Source organism: Prosopis cineraria, unplaced genomic scaffold, assembly GCF_029017545.1.
Source record: "Prosopis cineraria cultivar Desert tree isolate PC_DT_omini unplaced genomic scaffold, ASM2901754v1 PC4, whole genome shotgun sequence".
NCBI classification, from domain to species: Eukaryota; Viridiplantae; Streptophyta; class Magnoliopsida; order Fabales; family Fabaceae; genus Prosopis; species Prosopis cineraria.
This window is the reverse complement of record NW_026555335.1, coordinates 43,298,297-43,318,537: the sequence shown is the minus strand read 5'-3', so window position 1 is coordinate 43,318,537 and position 20,241 is coordinate 43,298,297. Positions and strand designations below refer to the sequence as shown.

Here is a 20,241-nt window from a genome sequence, read left to right as displayed (position 1 = left end):
GAAAAGCTTTGACTGAGATCTCTTTCAGCTAGGAACACATTTCCAACATTCTGAGGGACATTTCAATTTTTCCCTTATAAAATTCATATGTAAGAAGGATTAAAAGACTGCAATAAAAATATGAAATCATTTAATCCTTGTGTGATATAAATATTGCACAATGGTCCTTGAATGTCATTTTCTCATATATCAATCCAAATACTACCTAAAAAATTTTAAAAATATAAATTGAATATATGACTTCTTTGACTGGCGGACTCGTCGTTTTACCGGTTTGATCTGTTTTGGTTTCTTCCTCTCCCGTTTTCTCATTACACAAGACCGGACATATTACATATATGACCATTTTTCGGTTCAACGAGTCAAATTGTCGAGTTTGGTCTGATTCTCTCGATACTTATTAAAAATTATAAGCTGTACTACGAACTATAGTGTGCTAATTTCACAAATATGACTAGCGTTCCAGAATCGAACGCCCAATTTCCTTTTCTAAGATGATAAATTACAATTAACATTGTTGAGATAAAATCTACAATAACATCATTTTATTGCCATTTCACCGGGTCATTTTTGCTTCTTGTCTGAAGCAGTACTGCCACTATCGATAGCAGCAGCTGCAGCTACCATGTCCATTAACCTCTCGTAATCAATTTCAGTGGATTTCAACTTGAACTTGATGCCTACCTGAATCCATGACTTGATACAAAAAATATACTGTGTGCTATCATGTGACATACAGAACCGTTGCTTGTTGATCTCATCACCCCTGCCACAGAAAAGTTCCTCAGGCACAACTGAAGTAGCCTGCATAGCCAGGAAATCTCTAGCCATCACAGATAACCGTGGATAGCGGGTGCTATTGACCTTCCACCATTCCAGAACATCTGTTGGTATTGGAGCTGGAGCTTCCGAAAGATACTGACTGAGCTCATCAGTGCCAGAGCTCATGCTTGCACGTCGTTTCTTGCGTGCTATCTCCTCTGCAAAGGAAACAGCCCCATCTTCAATTTCCTGAGTACTACATCCAGCACTTATGGATGAGAAATGTGTGGTAGAATAATTTCTTGTAAAATGGGTTCTTGCTTCCTCTAGAAAACTATCTGAGTTTAAGCCCTCGGGGATTAGCTCTCCCTTAATTCGAGGATCTAGAATTGCTGTCATATATGTGAATATGTTGCAAACCTGATTAATGTAACTTCTGGCCTTTTTAGCCATTTCTTCTGCAGCACTTTTTAGCCACTCTGGGCTGTGACGGGATTCTCTGCAGTTAGCAATTGTTTCTGAGATGTGATCCATGAAGAAAAGGACGAGGCCAACTGTTGGCACCTTACTTGTGCATAGGTTATTCGTGGTCTTGTAGAATGGCTCCAAATACTGATGCACGACACTAGCTACACTTTTTTCGGTTGAGTTCAGCGCCATCCTACTACCAAGAGTCTCCTCGTATTTACGAATAACTGCATCCATAGATTTACCCCCCTGCATCATAAATATAACCCTATTTTATTACTTTGAATTCAAAAGGCACGTTTCAGATTCACAAGAATGTCATTACATGGTACCTAGTCATAGTTAAAAGAAAATTTCCGTAGCCAGGCTATTAATCTACCATTTCTTACAACACGCAGACTACAATCATGGGCAGAAAAACCACAATTTTCCTATAAATCTTTTAAAGAAAATACACTGCAATAAGCTTAAAATGAACACCAGATACGAGTTTCCACTTGATTATTATCCTTGGCTAGAAATCCATTTTTAGAGAGCAAAGCCACCAACAAAATCACATTATTCATAATATAAGGGCACATGGAATATATATACATATATATATATATATATATATCTATCTTGGACACGTTTCAATAATACACAAACAGGTAGGTGCGCAGAGATTGATAAAAACATAAGTACATCAACTAGTATGTAAAAGGTGCATTTAAGAGGCATGTCAAGTTCCAAAAAGACAGCCCCTTTCTTGAAGTGCCAGTGTTTCATAGACAATAATTAAGAATGCAAGGATTATTTATTTTATTCCCAAGCTTAGCATGGAAAAGGTGTGATGAAGATTTAATATTACTGCCTGCTGATTTTCCTTAACGTGAGTTTTAGGTTTTCTATCAAAATTATTAAGTTTTTGACACTTTTTGATGAAATACCAATCATACACAGCTCAACCAATTTATATAAATGAATCACATGTAAACCCTATCAAGATTAAATAAAGCACTACTAATAACTATAACAAAATTGAAATCTTGGCGGACACAGAGTAATAGCTAAATCTTTAAAATGACCTGACTAAAGTAGTACTAGCACGTGTCCTCTACTTATTTATTTAAAGGGCCACTTTACCTGGAAAAATCAGGTAATTCTGAACTGTTTTCCGACACCATAAGCATAAGAAACCACAAGCATGAAATCGTTGATAGTTTTGACTGCGAAAATATTGGCACTATAAAGATAACAATCAATCTCTCTCTCTTTTCTTTTCTTTTTTTTTTTTTTTTTTCATTCTCCCTACTACTTCCTGATTACTGTCATAGACTGAGTAAATATGTTGCAAACAGGAATTTAATAGAATACAAGTTCATTGGAGAAGAACTTTCATTTGCTTCACAATTAACATTTCCCATATGATTCCTTGGAAATATCTGCAAGTTTTATAGGGATCTTCATGTCCATTATTAAAGTAGTTGTCAAAGATAACAAGATACCTTGCAAACAATGTCAAGCATCTGGTAATTTCCGCTCCACCTTGCGGAAACATCTAGAGGAAATTTCCAAGTACCTTCTTGATAGGCCATAGACATTTGAATAAAATCCTCAGCCATCTCTGATGAGGCATTCAATTCTATTACAAATTCCCGGATCTTAGAAATTATGGACTTTGTGGATCTCAAACCATCATCTATAACCAAGCTCAAAGTTCTAGCAGCACAGGGGAGATAACAGAATGGCCCTATCTTCTGAGCATCCAAGTCCTCTTTCAAAGTATGGCAGGCGTGAATGGCATTTTGACTATTATCATGGGTACATGAGAGGACTCTATTTTCAATATTGTACATTTTAAGAACCTTAATGAGGGAGTGATATATTTCCGTACTCCCATAAGGGGAAGGTACGCGACAAATATCCAGAAGCACTTTCTGGAAGCACCAGTTTTCATCAATCCATTGACAAGTGACACTCATATAAAAGACTTGTTCAAAAGAAGTCCAGAAATCAACTGTGATGGAGAACTTCGTAGAAACTTGTGCTAAAAACGCTTTCACTTCTTCCTTCATGCTTCTGAAAACTTCAAAAAGCACAGATCTGTACTTCTCACACGGCCAGAGTTGTATAGATGAGTTTAGAAACTTAAAGGAATTCACTAGCCACTTCTCCTCCAGAGTTGATGGGGGCAGAGAAGCTGTAACAAGCCACCTAATGAGCAACCAATTCAGATTATCATAATCAACCTGGTTTGTTTTTCCTTGAGGTTGAGTCTTCTTGGCTACAGCAGTAGGTTGAATTGCTGGATTGTTGACCACATCGCCTGACTTATCATACCCCGGATGGCGATTGGTAAGATGCCTTCCCAAATTGCCTTCAGAAATAAAGAAAAGTTAGTATATATTCAGAAGCTAGCATTGAGGATTTCAGTATATCGCTGATATAATTAAAAATTAGTGCGGCTTAAAATATACACTGAAACAAGAAGTTGGAAGGAACTTATGGTAAATATTCACACAATATAATGTCAAAAACTTCTCAATATCTCCTCGGGATAAGAAATTTAATGAGTAATTCCTTGGCTTGGCTTGATGCAACAGATTAAGGCATGTTGTGACAAACCTCAGAAATAGGAAAAGACACATGATATTTAGAAAAGAAAGGATAGGTCATAATATCAATGAAAGAAAACAGCACATGAGAACTACCTGTGGCAGTTGCAATGGAATATGTTTGTCCACAAAACTTGCATCTCCGGGTCTTCCCATCAGCAGCTGTCTCAAAGAACTTAAGATAAACTGATGTCATTGTTTTCTTTCTTGGCTTCACTGAATTTATAGGATTTGCCTTTTCTGAAGAGCCGAGGCCAATATTTACAGGATCCATGTTTGGAATGAGCGCCACCTCCATCATTGATTTATGATCATCTACTGAATGGAGCAGAAAAGAGCTTAAAGGGTCATAGGATGCATTAAGTTTTGAAAAAGGAAAATAACAAAAGTCAAATTTTTATATTTGAACCAGTAAAGAACACAAAAAAATGCAGAAAATCACTTCATTATCCTAGGTTTTGAATATCATGATAAATATGATCAGCCTAAAAGCAAAATTTCTCAGCTTCGCTGGACATGGGTGCTAATATATTCAAACAATGAGACACCTAAAACCTTTAAGACATGTATAAATAACTTGAGATAAATCAACCATTTTCAAAGTTAATACGGATCACAGACTACTGTAGCAAGTTAAAATGACAAATAGATTTCTTAACAACTTTTTCCATTATTTTTGCAGTTCATATAACATATATCGTCTTACAATGCCAATATGACGTTAGTCTAGTGTAAAGGTTCTTTTACTTAAGCAACCAAAAAAAAAAACAAGAAGAAGAAGAAGAACTTTTCACAGAATACGTTTCTTATGGTGAGGACATGGCTTTTCTCCCATGCGAAAATACAATTCTAAATTCTTGCCACTTCCATCGAGATAGCCAGAAGTGCCAATGGAAAGTTATTCATCAAAAGTTATTAGATGCAAACCATTTTTGACAAATCCAATGAGACAGTACTGACTTAGCATGTCCTCAAATAAAATGCCATTTTAAAGTAAGTTTAACTATCATTTTGGTCCCACAACTCAGATTTGTTTAAATTTGCTCCCTGAAGGATGTGGTGAAAAAAGACGAATATTGTACAAATTAGGAGTAAAAGAATGAAATTAAAATATACAAATACACTAAAGAATCGCAATACTAATGAAGCCAAGAAAGGGGGAAAAAGTTTTAGAACCAAAACCTTAAGATTGTGGTCATTATTCCTACGTTCAGGCAGGTTATTAGTTATAATGTTCCAGGACGGATGTCTTGAATTACGTCAAACTGCCAGACTATAACCTAATTATAAGTTGGGAAATCAAGTATTTTGATTGTACATCGGTTATCAAAACTTAAAAATTGCTAAATAAACAAAGGACGAGCATAAAGCAACGGCCAGAGTCCAGAGTATACAATGACTATAAACGAGAAAGACCAATGAAAACAGGGTAAGTGGTTTCAGGAACCTTTGTAACTTCTATACTGGCTATTTACACTCCAGTCCATGCGATTACCACCCGCTGCCACCGGTCTGAAGAAAAGGCAAAAGCAATTAAGTCTAACAAGAGAACAAAAGGAAAGGTTAAGAATTCTGAAAGACATGGCAGCCATCAGCAGAAATAGATAAAAGATAAAACATCATCCAAAGGAAAAGCCGTAAGAAAAACAATGATTAATGAAAATTTGAAAAACAGAAGAAAAAAAATTGAAAAGCGGAACACAGGCAACAGAGGCGAGCTAAAGTAGAGCAAGACTCTGGTTCAAATGGAGTAGAGAATATCCGAACAAGAAAGACAAGAGCAACAGTAGGAAGGAATTTGCTCACCCCAGAATTCATGAGAAATGGGGGACGTAGGAGAGGCTGATGAAAACTAGAAAGGAGCGAGAAACTTGTTCAAGGCACTGAGAGCAAGTCAGAAAAGAATGTGTGTAAAATTCAGCCGAAGAAGTTTGGTAAGAATGGGGTGGGGGGACGGGGGGAAGAGGAGAGAGAAATGGAGGGAGAAGGAAACTGAAAAAACTAAAGGAGGGAAGATCGGCGTGGATCTGAAGCCGGATCTGATGAGCCGAGAGGGGAGAGTGAGCGAGGAAAGACAAAAGGAGCGACGCGTACAGAGAGGAAAGAAGTGAGCCGGGTCGATGGGGTGGAGTGGAAATGCGATGCAGAGATGAGTTGCTGAATGGTCAGCTTCGTTTGTCCATTCAAGTTAAAAAGTTAACCATAGTTCATTAGTTTGGGTGTTTGTGTTTTTTTTTTTTTTTTTTTTTTGACCATGTCGCTGAGTTTTAGTTATCTATCCATCTATTTCTATTTATATGTATATGTATATATGTGTACACGCGCGCGCACCATCAAGTTCAAAGCGGCCTTTCATAATAATCACATATTAATAAATTTTTTATTTTTATTTTCATAAAAATATGCATTATTTTTTTCTTTTTATCCTTAGTTCTAATTTACGATGAATAAAAAAATAGTCATAAATTTAAAAATGCAAGAATCCAGATTAATACATGTAAAGGGTATAATAGAAAAAAATTTACAAGTACTAAATTGTTTTCAATCTCCTTATTTTTAAATATAAAAGAAACTATCATGTACTTTTGTGTTTGTGTTCATAAACAAAACTATAAATTTTAAGAAACATTTATCACATTTTTTGAAACTGTCTCTCATAAACTCAATATTCATCTTCGCTAGATAAATTTTTTATTTTTATTTTCATAAAAATATGCATTATTTTTCCCTTTTTATCCTTAGTTCTAATTTATGATGAATGAAAAATAGTCATAAATTTAAAAATGCAAGAACCTAGATTAATACATGTAAAGGGTATAATAGAAAAAAATTTATAAATACTAAATTGTTTTTAATCTCCTTATTTTCAAATATAAAAGAAACTATCATATGCTTTTGTGTTTGTGTTCGTAAACAAAACTATAAATTTCAAAAAACATTTATCACATTTTTTGAAACTGTCATAAACTCAATCTTCATCTTCGCCAGACAAATTTATTGCATTAATTATAAGAATAATCTAGTCCATTTTTTTATTTTATATATAATAATTATACTTAATCAATTATTATACTGTGTGTCAATTGATTATTTTTTCTTATATTTGAAAATAAAGGGAGTATTTTGGACCAGGATTAAATAGGAGAGAGTGTTTATATTTTTGGATCGGAGGGATTATAATTTATTTTGTTAATAGCTCACAAATATCTTCTTATTAGATGTGGGCATAAATATGAGCACTTCTCTCAAGGATTCAAATATTATAAAAGATTAGCCCTTTCTCTAACCCAATTGGTTATATATAGTTGGCTTAAAGGGTAAAATACCTTAAAACTTTTTCATGAGGGACACTTATTATTGACCTAAAACTTAAAAATATAGTGCGATTTCACCCTCCCATTAGGGTTGACTGTTAATTGTCAAGGTGGCAGCCAACAGATATTTTTTAAAAGATTAAAAAAAATTACACCTAATACGTTCCATGCCTAACAAGGTTCTCATTGTCTTTGTTTTCATCATCCTTTACTCTTAGAGGCTTCTCGCATCCAGCACACATTCACCACTCTTAGTGGATTGCCTCTCATTCCTCAGATTTGTCAAGCAAGATACTTCTTATTCAGCAAAAATAAAAGAGGGTGTCGCGAGATGTGCTAGAGACACAGGGTCTTAAGAGGATGGAAGAACTTGACTTTCTAGTCAAATGCGGGGAAGCCAGGCTCCCTTTTCACAGTTTATCCGAATGTGACAATGCGAAGTAAAAAAATTAATGTAGATGTAGGGAAGCAGAAATACATTAATTAAAGAAAGAAATGACAGGCTATGTCGGTCATACAACAGAAAAATAAAAACTAAAACTACATGATAAAAGGAAAAATAAAATAAAGTAGCAGACATGAGATCTAAGACTGATAGTTTGTTGATGTTGATGATCCTCCTTGTTGAGAGAGAGCTCCTCTATTTATAGATGATCCTAGCTTGGTACCCAAGCCCTATGATCACCAGTTTCCTTGAATTTAGGAAGCACTTCTTCTATCATGGCCACTCATCATAGGTGGAGTGCGAATGGTCTTAATTTAGTAGCTAAGGCTTCATAAATATTTTCTTTAATTATTTTAAAGCTAATTAAGTTAAGTTGAGCTTGGGCTTCCAAATTCACAATTTGAGTGCAAACAATACCTCCCGCATGCAAATTGGCTGAAGCCTTTATAGGCCAATTTTGTATGGATATGTCTTAGAGGATCAACTCATTCTCGTTTTGATTGATGGTTGATCTGGTTCTTTTCTTAAAGGACACATTTGTGATTGAGGATTAAGGACCATGTGGTTTAGCTTAAGATAAAGTTTCTCAAGGTTTGGGACATCAAGAGCTAGTTCTAGAATTGGGCCTCCAAGTTTTTTAGACTTTAAAGATTGGTTTTATAAAACCTAGTTACTGCGGAGCTTGACCTTGTGACTTTTTCCCTTGTGGAGAGAGCCCTTTAGGAGAGAGCTCTTATAGAAAACACCCTTGCAAAGCTCACTTTTTTTACTTTAGCCCTTGTGACTTCGGCCCCAATGGCTTTGGCTCTTTTAGTGCTAGCCCCAATAACTCCACTAACCTTTATGGCTCCAGCTCCTCTAGTGCTGGCCCCAATGGCTCGGCCCCTCTAGTATTGGCACCACTGGCTTTACTAGGCCTTGTGGCTCCAGCCCCTTTGGTGCTGACCCCAATAGCTCTGACCCTTCTAGTGCTAGCCCCTGTGGCTCCAACCCTTGTGGCTGAGTAAGTCTGCTATTGAATTGGACCCGCCATTTATCCTTTGAGAGATGTTATAGCGGTCCTCATTGTTGATCTTCTGATTGAAGGGCATATTAGGAGACTGCCCCCCAAGTCCATTTATTCTTTAAAGGTGTGAGCCAATTAGAGCTTGCTCTAATGATGGTCTAGACAACATAGCAAAAATATTCCTTAACCCATCCTTCAGAGTTTACAACATAGCTATTTGCCTTTGGTTAGCTCATACTTCACATTTTCAATGTGCAGCCAAATTCTTTGAGTCATAAGACTCAAGTCTATTCTTTCCAACAACATATTGATCCTTACGTGTCTTAGGCATTCCGTTCACATGTGTCCTACCGGGCATGCTAAAAATTGTTTGAAAAAAATAAAAAGGAGTGTCATGAGGTGTACTAGAGACATGAGGTCTCAAAAGGATAAAAGAACCTGACTTTTAATCAAACACAAGGAACCCGAGCTCCCTTGCCACAGTTTACCTGAATGTGAGCGTGCGAAGTGAAGAAAATTAATGTAGATGCAGTGAAGCAAAGATGCATTAATTAAAGAAAGAGGTGGAGGGCTATGCCAACCGTACAACAAAAAAATAAAAAACTAAAACTACATGATAAAAGGAAAAATAAAATAAAGTTGTAGACACGGGGTCTGAGGTTAATAGTTTGTTGATGCTGATGATCTTCCTTGTTAAAAGAGGGCTCCTCTATTTATAAATGATCCTGGCTTAGTGCTCAAGCCCTATGATCGTTAGTTTCCTTGAATTTAGGAAGCGCTTCCTCTATCATGGCCACTCATTATGGGTGGAGTACGGATGGTCTTGACTTAGTAGCTAAGACTTCATAAATATTTTTTTAATTATTTTAAAGCCAATTAAGTTGAGTTGAGCCTGAGCCTCCAAATTCACAATTTGAGTGCAAATACTTCCAAATTCCAACCTCTTCTTCCCTAGAAGGTATAGCAACCTAGAAGAAGAGATTGTAGAATCAAAAGTGAAGTAATCACTGAGAAATCAAGTCTAATTGATCCTATGTTTCTTTAGATCGAAATAGTAAAATGAAACAGTGAATCCAGTAATGAGAATGAATGGATTAGGCAATAAATAGAGCTAGTTAAATGCATCAAATATAAATAGAAGCAGAACAAAGAAAAGCTTGAATTAAAATTTTGAAAGGAAGCGGAACAAAGGAAAGCAAAACAAATAGAAAAAAACTTTACAACTTGTTTAAAATTTCAACTAGTTTATTGCTAATTGAAAATTAATGTACAATAAAAAATTGAAATCCAATTGATACAAAGAAGGTAGATGAAATCTTTCATAAAAAACCATAACAACACAAAAAGATAGATATTGGACTTCAACAGGAGCCAGTTGGAGAAGTTGTTGATGGCCAACTTGATCTTGTCCATCGTGTACTCCCTGAAATTGAAACTAGGTTTGATCAACCTAATCTTGCATGTCTCTCTGTCTCTTGAGCTCTGATTGAAGCTCCAACAAGAAGCTCAACCTTGTTTGATGACACCTACTTACACACCAGCAACAAAAAGGAAGAGTGGCAAGGCCCTTGAGGCTTCCTCTTTTTGTCTCAGTGATGCGATGACAAATAGGGAAGAAGAAATGGATTTGTTTTTTTCTTAAATGCCAGCCACCTAATAATTAAACTTAACTAATGATCAACAAATAGTCAATATTGATTGGAGGGTGAAATTGCTTTTTTTTTTTTAAGTACTAGGGCAATATTGCTTTAAAAAAATTTTAAAATATTAGACGCCTCTTTTGAAAACGTTCCAATATATTTTTACCCTTTAACCCTATATAATTTAGTTTAGTCGTAATATTCCCTTGATATAAATTCCAATTTTTTAAAAAAGAGGTAAAGATACATTTTTGCCTCTAAAATATTCTTTGAAGTGCATCCAACACTCTAAACTATTAGCCAAAATAATTTTATCTTTAAAATAATTAAAATAAAATATTTTTGCCCTTGTCGTTAAATTTCTATAACGGTCAACATTAGAATTTCAGTTAGTATTTGTTAATAGTCAACATTGGAAATTTGATGGCAAAAGCAAAAATGATTCATTTTAAATAATTTAAGTTAAAATTACTCCAACCAATAATTTAAAATGTTAGATGCTCATCGAAGAATACTTTAAAAATAAAAATATACCTTTATCCTAAAAAATTACACAAATTAAAGAATAATTAGGTTTGTGTGATTTGTAAAATTAGATTTTATTTTTATTTTTACCTTGCTTGAATGGTACAAGAAGGAGTGTTTCTTTAACAATTAAAGGTGGGATAGGCAGCTGCGGAAAGAAAAAGTGGGATCGGTAATTTAAATTTTTTTTAATAAAAGATAAATTTAAAAACATGTACTGATTATACCTAAAAATCTATATCTAGATTAAAACTTATATTTAGACACACAAAAAATTCTAAAACTTGGGACCTATATCTAGAGATAGCGAAAGTATAGTGCGAAAATTTAAATTATAAATTTCTAATGATTTTTTAAAAAACCGACAAATTTCTAATGAATCATATCCTCGAAACTCATGTTGAAAATAGTATTATATATATATATATATATATATAGATAATTTATTAGCTGGCTCAACCTCAACGTGGTTACTTCGATTATAGTATCATACATACGAGTTCATGATTAACTCTAAAATTACAAACTTCAATCAATTCGAGCGAGCTTCGAGTTTACGGTTTACGTCTCCGCTCAACTATTTGATTAATTTCCAACCCATCTATCACCTCACTCCTCTTGTTATCTTGTCTGCCCAAATTATTAATTATTATTGATTATTAAAATTTTAATTTTCCACACATTTTACAACAATTATTACTTTATTAAATTAAAATTTATTTCTTGTTTTATGATAGATGGAGGGGAATGACTCAATTGATATGATACCAATATAAAATTCCATATTTTATACCTCCTGGTATTCTATCATATTATTTTTTTTAATAATCCCACTTAAATAAGAATGATGTTATAAAAATAAGCAGAATATAAGAGATTGGTATGAGAGAAATGAACAAGACAATAAGGAATTAAAGGAGGAATATTGGGAGAGATTATATTTCATTTCAAGCTTACAATCACTTGATATATGCCCACTATTTAGAAACTACAAATCTTTAAATTCTATTGCAAGAGTTACATACAAAAAACAAATATATATAATTATAGAATATATAACATACTTTCTTTGTTTTTATTTGTCTGAAAAACTACCACTTTTTAATTATTTTTTTATATAAGCAAAATTACCTATTTTAATAAGCATTTATTACACATTTTTTAAATTACTCCTCATATTTTACATTAAAGAGAAATAATTGATGCATGCTTATGTTGATTAACATAAGACATTTTAGTTTAATTTTTTATTTTCAGATATAATTATTATGGTTAACCAACATTCTTAATCTGTGTGATACAGTTTTTTTTTCCCCTTATATACAAAAACAAAGGGAATATGTATTAATTATAGAAAACTCCCAAGAAGCTATTCATATTGTAGGTTATCTAGTTTTAATTGAAGAATATTTCAAAGGACAACTCTCATAAGGTTATGGATATTCACACTTAATATTGTAATGTTTATAACAATCCCCCTTAGATGTCTATAAACAAAATATTATGCCTCATTAAAACCTTATTAGAAAAATTCAATGGAACAAAAACTAATGAAGGAAAAAGAATACACAATACATATTGAAACTATCTGTAACATCCTGATTTTTATATAATAAAAAAATTGTGGAATTTAGGTTTTGAGGAAGAAAAAATGATAATAATAGGAATTTATATTATTTGAGGTTATTTAGAAATAATATTATGATTAGGTATTTAATTATGAATTTAAAAATTTAAATTTAAAACCACATGAGCAATATTTAGTTAAGATATAATACATAAATAATTTTTTTTATGTGTGTGTTTAAAAAAAAAGAGAAGGTAGAAGAAACAAAAAAAGGGGGGTGGAAGATTGTTGTTTCTAAGTCCCACATTAGTTAGATGAGGGAAGAGAAGAGGTGCCTTCATGTATAAAAAGGAGGGGGTGTCTGCATTGAGAAGCATGAGAGGCTAAGATGCAATTTAGAGAAAATTGTAACTTTTGGCCCAAAGGTTTGAATAATTAAATTCAAACCTATAGTTTTTTTTAATATAATTTTGAGACTCACAATCCCATTTTTATATTATTTTTCTCTCTTCCTCTCATGTTGCTCGACGTTTTCTCGCAAGGGGGGGTTATTTCCTTTTTCTTCAGGTATGTTCTAACTTTCCTGTTTAGATTAGCATTTAAAAATTTATTTAATTACAAAATTAATTTTATAGTTATTTTTCTAAATAATATTAGCTTTCTAGTGATATGATTATTTTGTAGTATAGAGTAAATATTTTGATTAGGATTTTTTCTATAGGATAGTTCATCTGATGATATGATGGATTAAAAATATAGGTTAAAACTCTTAGGGATATAATAAATATTATAAAATATTTTCTTGAGGTTGAAACTCATGTTTAAGAATTTTTGAGTTAAAATCTAGATCTATATGGTTGAATTTATGTGGAATCTGAGATGTAGGGATAAACCTATAATTATTAAATATTTATTTAAGTATGAATAGGTATTTTTGAGGTTATAGAAAGGTGATTTGAGGCTTCAGGATAATTTTAAAATTTAATTTATTTTTGGACAAATTTTTAGAATATATAAGGATGAAATTGTGATACTAGAAGTGATTTGAGAATAAAAAAATAGTTTATTAGGGTACGAGAATTTTAAAAAAGAATTTGAAAAGTTAAATGAGGCATAAATCTTAAATTAGTGTTAATATGGATTATAGATCTAAGACTTTCTAACTATTTAAATTAGAGTTATTTATTTTAATGTAAAATTAATATATAGTATTGTGAAATAATTATGTAGATTATATTGACAAAGATAGTGGTGAAAAAGGAGTTGTGAAGGGGAACTTGTTATTCAAGACACAAGGTAACCATTATTAATGTGTTGTGATGGGTGTGTTTGTGAATGGTTATGTGTTATTTTATTGTTTGGAAAAAATTATGAATTATTGAAAATAAATACTGTATATACTTGTTTGAAATTATTGCCAAGTGGGTTAAAAATTTATTTTTGTTTATCATGATGAGATATTATTGTTCGGATATATTCTTGTTTGGATATTTGAATGATGCATGACTTGTCAGGGTATTTTAATGTATGGTGTTAATGGGAATTTCTGTTCAGTTAATTATTACCACATAGTAAGCCCTCATTGGACCCAATGAGTGACGTGTCACTTGGTCCAACTCACTTTTGGCCGGGTGATTTGGCGTCTGAGCATGGCGAAAGGAGGATATAAGGTGCAGTCATGCAAATTAAATACTTGTTCAGTTTGTTTGAAAGTATTGTTCGGTTAAATATTTTGTGTGCCCACTTAGCAATCGCATGATTAGTTACATCCACATGCATCATTACATATTAATTTTTAGTTACTGGGACTTTTAAGTCTCATTCCCCGTGGTTAATATTTTTATAGGAGCGAGTCCGACCGAGAAAGCACCAGAGGTGTAACTATAGTGTATGAGACACTATCTTTTACGTTGCCTCTTATTTTAGATTATACAATGTATCTTGTGCCAACTTAGGACATATCTTTTTTGTGAAGCATGTAAACTCTAATCTTTTTTATTAAAAGTATTTATATGACCAAGAGGATTATGTCTGTCCCTCTTAATTTATGATCTGATTTGAATATCATGACATGAGGATCTTGTCTGTCCCTCATGGTTCTAATTGCTTTTTGAGATATTTTAAGACCTGTGATATATTGTCTTGGATGCATCATGGTAGAAATTTTTCTACCATGATAAGGGTATGATAAGGGTTCAATGAAAAAAAATAATTTATTGAATTAATAATTTGCGAAAAATCGGTTTGTAAATTTGAGGGTGTTACACTATCTCATTAAAAACTTTACCAAAAAAATCCTATGAGACAAAACTTTAGTTAAGGAAAAAAGAGGGCATAATGAACTTCACTCCCTTTGATGATGATGTCAATTTAACCCTCTTGATAATTACATCACTTCTTATTATTATACCTTAATATAGAATAATAATTTCTCAAATATAATTGTTGTCAGTACTTTTTCATGTAAATCTTCTTTTTAGTGAAACTATGGATAATGCATTTTCATCATACATATTCTTCTAATATTCTTTTAGATTTGTACCTTGTTTGTCTTATATACTGTGGAAGTAACAAAAGAAAAATTATTCTAAAAACGACAATGATACGCACACACATTTTGTATTTGAATGTTCAATTTATCCTGAACAAAATGACCTAATATAATGATTTCATATAACATAAAATCTCCATTTCAATATCTATTGGCCTACCTGTTGGAACTTAATTTTGTTTTCGAAGTTATAGCAAATGTAACATTGGAGAAATTTGTAAATATTATCATAAAATAAATATATGGTACTTATAGACCTTAACTTCAATATATTTTGTAGAAAAATTATCATAAAAATATAATGATTTTGAAATTATTGGGATATTCAATAATTCATTTTACAAGCTGAGGAAATGCAAAATTACACATTTTTTTCAATGCATATCTGTTGAGTTAGTTTTATATACTCAAACTATTTTATTCCACATAACATGACAAATAATTGTTTTGGTGCTAGTGACATTTTGCGTTGGCCAATCATCCTTTTATCTACTTTTCATATCATATATTTGTATATAAAATCCTCATTTGATCATGTGATATTATCATCAAATTTGATGTTGACAGCTTTATATTTTTGGTTTCATTTTTTCAATTGTGACATAACTTTTTTGAAATATTTTTTTTGCTATTATCATAAAATTGCACCATTTTTAAAAGTTAAGTAAATAATTTACGTAATAAATAAGTTTAGAATTTATGGTGCCATTAAACCTAAAGTTAGGATGTAATTTGCTCATTTATCCATCGTTTTTCAAGATAATTATATTTGGAAGCGATTGACATTTTATGCTTTAGGAATTTCTCATTTTCTTTTGACTAAATTACACACAATTTTTCTAAACTTTGAATCATGTATAAATAACCCTCTTAGCCTTTAAAACTTAAAAATAAACTTCCTTGAGCTTTTAGGTTTATACAAATAACCCCTAGCCATTAATTATATACCCCCTTAAACTTTATTTTTGTGTGCATTTAAGCCCACCAAACTTTGATTGATATACAAATAACCCCCTTAAACTTTAAGTTATGTATAGATAATTAATGTATAAAATTAATCATATAAAGTTGTGGCATTTTGGATCAAAAATTCCATGATTATCTTGCATTCCCAAAGGCAATGAGCTTATTTACATGTTATAGAGATAACTATACAGGAAATAAAATCAAATAAAATAAAGTATTAACTCCCATGATCCTATCTAATCATATCACAATATCTAAGGAGTAAATCACTCTAATTTAAATATATTAAATACATTAAATAGTAGTTTGATTATTCTCATACTCCTCCTCAAGTTGAATCATAGATACTAATCATGTTTAACTTGCTCATACAACTTTCGAAAGCAGGGTTGTGTAACCCTTTAGTCAACGCATCTGCTGCTTAAAGATTTGTAGGTAGAAAGGAGTAAATCTCACAATATCTAAGGAGTAAAACTCCCATGATTCTATCTAATCATATCACAATATCTAAGGAGTAAATCTCTCTAATTTAAATATATTAAATACATTAAATATTAGTTTGACTATTCTCATAATCCTCCTCAAGTTGAATCATAGATACTAATCATGTTTAACTTGCTCATACAACTTTTGAAAGCAGGTTTGTGTAACCTCTTAGTCAACACATCTGTTGCTTAAAGATTTATAGGTAGAAAGGTTAAACATATAATTCCATCTTTTACCTTCTCTCTGATAAAGTGTCTATTTATCTCCACATACTTAGATCTCTTATGTTGAATAGGATTCAAGGCCATACTTATGGCAGCCTTATTATCACAATACAGTTTTAATGATAGATCAAGTTGGACATGGATTTCTTCTAATATCCTCTTTAACCATAGTTATTCCATTATGCCTTGAGCGAATGCCCTTAATTCAGATTTAGTACTACTTTTGGAGACAACCTTTTGTTTTTGACTCTTCCAAATAACAAGATTTCCACATACAAATAAGCAATATCATGAAGTCAATCTCTTATTTGGGTGATGTCCACCCTAATCTGTATATGTATAAACTTCTATAGTTCTTCATTCATTCATGTTTTTGAAACAACAGGCCTCTTCCAGGATTACTCTTTAGGTACCTTAGGATTTTGTATACTGCTTCCATATGTTTTTCTTTTGGTTCGCACATATATTGACTAGCTACACTCATAGAAAATGCTATGTCAGGCCTTATGTGTAAGAGGTAGATAAGTTTCCAAACCAGTCTTTGGTATCTAACTTTATCAGCTAGTTTCTCTTTTTCTTGTCTTCCTCTTCCTCAATAGTATTACCTTCTTCCTCAAACATGATTTCTTCTCTTCTAGATGTCTTCCTCTTCAAAATAATAATAAGGGTTTCAACAGGTTTACACCCTAGAATATTTTCTTTTAAGAGATCAAGTTCATACTTTCTTTGGGATACATAAATACTCTACTTAAATCTTGCAATATCAATACCTAAGAAATACTTCAGATCTCCAAGGTCTTTGACCTTGAATTCTCTCCCTAGAGCAAATTTTAGTCTTATTATCTCTTCACTATGATCCCCAGAGATAATTATATCATTAACATGTATAATGAGGATACACTTTTTATATCCCTCTTCTTTGACAAAAATAGTATGATCCAATAGTCCTTATTTTTAGCCCTATAACTTTAAGACTTTTAAGAATCTATTGACCTTAGCTTGTGGAGATTGCTTTAAACTGTATAATGATTTGTTTAATTTGCATGCTTGGGTTTCCCTTTCCTTTACTAAAGCCAACGAGAAGAGTCATATAGACCTCTTCTTTTACATCTCCATTTAAGAAGACATTTTTTATATCCCATTGGTGTAATGGCCATTCAAGATTGGCTACTATAGATAACAACACTTTAATGGTGTTTAGTTTTGCCACTAGTGTGAAAGTTTCCTAAAAATCAACACCATAAGTCTATATGAATCCTCTTGCCACCAATTAGGCCTTCAATTTATCAAGATTCCCATCAACCTTATACTTTAAGGTAAAAACCCATTTGCAGCTTGCTAGTTTCTTGTTTCTCAACTGTTGAACAATCTCTCAAGTCCTATTCTTTTCCAGTGCTTTCATTTCTTCCAGAACATCTCCCTCTATCCTGTAGTTTTGAGGGCCTCATAGATCTTATTAGGATTACTAACATCATCTCCATAAGTAATAAAAGCTCATTAACTAAGGGACAAAGCTTCATATGACATATATTTCTAAATGGGATACTGTGTACAAGTTTAAGGTTTCTTCGTGAGGGTAACGGGCAATTCTAGATCATCATCTGGTTCTTTTGAAGCCTTCCCTATATTGGGGTTTTCATTAATACTCTCATATTTCTCTCTAAGACTTCCTCCCATAAAAACTTCTATTGGTTTTGATTTTGGTACTACCTCAGGTGTGAGAGATTTTATCCCATGCTTCATCTTCTGTGTGTAAACTTTAATCTCTTTTCCTTTAGTACCTGTGTCCTTGTCTCCCCTTAAACCTGCATTTTCTTTTGTTACTAGCATAAAAGAGACAGACACATGCTCAATGAAAGTAGGGAGGTCAAGAGAGTCAATAGGAGAATATACACGGTCAAGGGTCGATTGAAATTCACTCCAGTACTGCCCTTGAATTAAAGGAGACAGATAAAAAGATTCATGTTCAAAGAATGTAACATCATGACTCACAAATAGGTGCTTAGAAGACAGGTCAAAACACTTGTATCCTTTGTAGGAGGAAAGTAGCCAAGGAACACACTTAAGTTTGGAAGATGAATGAAGGTGAACAAAGAAGATTTGTTTTAATATGAGTAAGAGAGTATGTTTGATGATGACACTTAAGTAAGGTAGACTAGGATAATACTTTACTAGACATACAGTTAATGAGGTAAGTGGTAGTGAAAATAGCATACCCTTAAAAGTATTTAGGTACATTTATGGTAAACATAAGGGCATGAGCAACTTTAAGAAAGTGTCTTTCTTTCATTCAACCATCCTATTTTGTTGAGGGTATTAGCACAGGAAGTTTTATAAAGTATTCCCTTAGACTTAAGGAAGTCACCAAAAGGTTTGTTAAGATATTTAGTGCCATTATCAGTTTGGAGAATTTTGATAGACATATGAAATTAATTAAGGACCATGGTGTAGAATTCAATAAAAATAGATGTCACATCAAAGTTATCTTTTATTAAATATACCCAACACATACGAGTATGGTAATCAATAAAGGTAACAAACTACTTAGCATGAGTTCTATTAGGGATATAAGAAGAATCCTATACATCACCATGAATGATAGAAAATAGATGAGACGGCATGTATGTGAAAAAGAAGAGCAATGATGTTTGGCCAATTTACAAATATCACAATGAAAACTAGAAATTTTATTAGATGGAAATTAAGGAAACAAGAAACTTAAGTATTTGACATTGGGATGACCCATTCTTTTATGCCATAACTAAAAATTAACATTTTCAGTAGACACAAGGTTATACAGGATACAAGACCAAAGATTACTCATGGTTGATTTATCTAGGTAGAAAAGCCCTTCACTCTCCTCAGTACTACCATTCATCTTCCTTAATAAGAGATCCTAGAAAATACAATAAGTGGAGAAAAAATGAGCACTATAACAAGCTTGTTTAGTCAACTTACTTATAGACAACAAATTACAAGCCAGATAGGGGACATAAAGGAAAAAATCCAAATTCAAAAATGCAAAAATAGTAATATTGTTCTTTCTAGCAATAGGGGAAGAGTTGTTATTGGCTGCATCAATTTTCTTATGTCCACTACATAGGAAATATGATGTAAATAATGTAGAATTTACGATTATATTATCTGAAGCCCTCAAGTCAACAATCCATCTAGACTTAGTAGAACATAGATTAAATGCATAATGAGAATTACCGAAGCATTATGAGATTGGAAAACCAACTAACCAAGTTGTAAGGACTTGAGCATTTCCAGAAGCTTATTCAATTAGTCTTTATCTATAGTAGACAATGAACCAGATTTATCTAGAGCAAAATCAAATATAACCTGATAGCCACGAGACTTACCTTTACGAGGTTTCCAATTGGAGGGCTTCCCATGGAGGTCCCAACACTTTTCATTTGAGAGTCTCATCTTTTTACAATGATCACACATAACTTTCCCTTTTGTATCTTTTTATCCTTAATCAGAGTACTTGCTCACTAAAGTAGAAGATTCAAATAGAGGAGGAACAAGAGAGGAGGTAGGTAACATCACCTTATAACAAGAAGCCTCTCTACGAACCTTGGCAAAAGCACCATGAGTAAAGGGTAATGGAGAGTGAGCCATATGTGGCTATGAACATCATCCAACTCTAGCTAAGAACCAAAAGACAAGATTATCTTCAATATG

At 32.6% G+C, this 20,241-nt stretch overlaps 1 protein-coding gene across 2 annotated transcripts; it reads right to left on the bottom strand.

Annotated features, from left to right (window-relative positions):
* Window positions 1–440: 440 nt before the first annotated feature.
* LOC129309346 (putative AC transposase) lies at window positions 441–5,974 on the bottom strand. Of its 2 annotated transcripts, none has more exons than XM_054950899.1 (5): window positions 5,634–5,974; window positions 5,275–5,339; window positions 3,924–4,145; window positions 2,718–3,589; window positions 441–1,479 (listed from the first exon to the last, which is right to left on the bottom strand). In XM_054950899.1, exons 2-5 carry the CDS (start codon window positions 5,312–5,314, stop codon window positions 565–567), a joined length of 2,049 nt encoding a protein of 682 aa, XP_054806874.1. In that variant the 5' UTR covers window positions 5,315–5,339; window positions 5,634–5,974; the 3' UTR covers window positions 441–564. The 2 variants fall into 2 exon arrangements, with proteins under 2 accessions (XP_054806874.1, XP_054806875.1); XM_054950900.1 differs by having other exon boundaries at window positions 3,924–4,142.
* Between the last annotated feature and the right edge of the window lie 14,267 nt (window positions 5,975–20,241).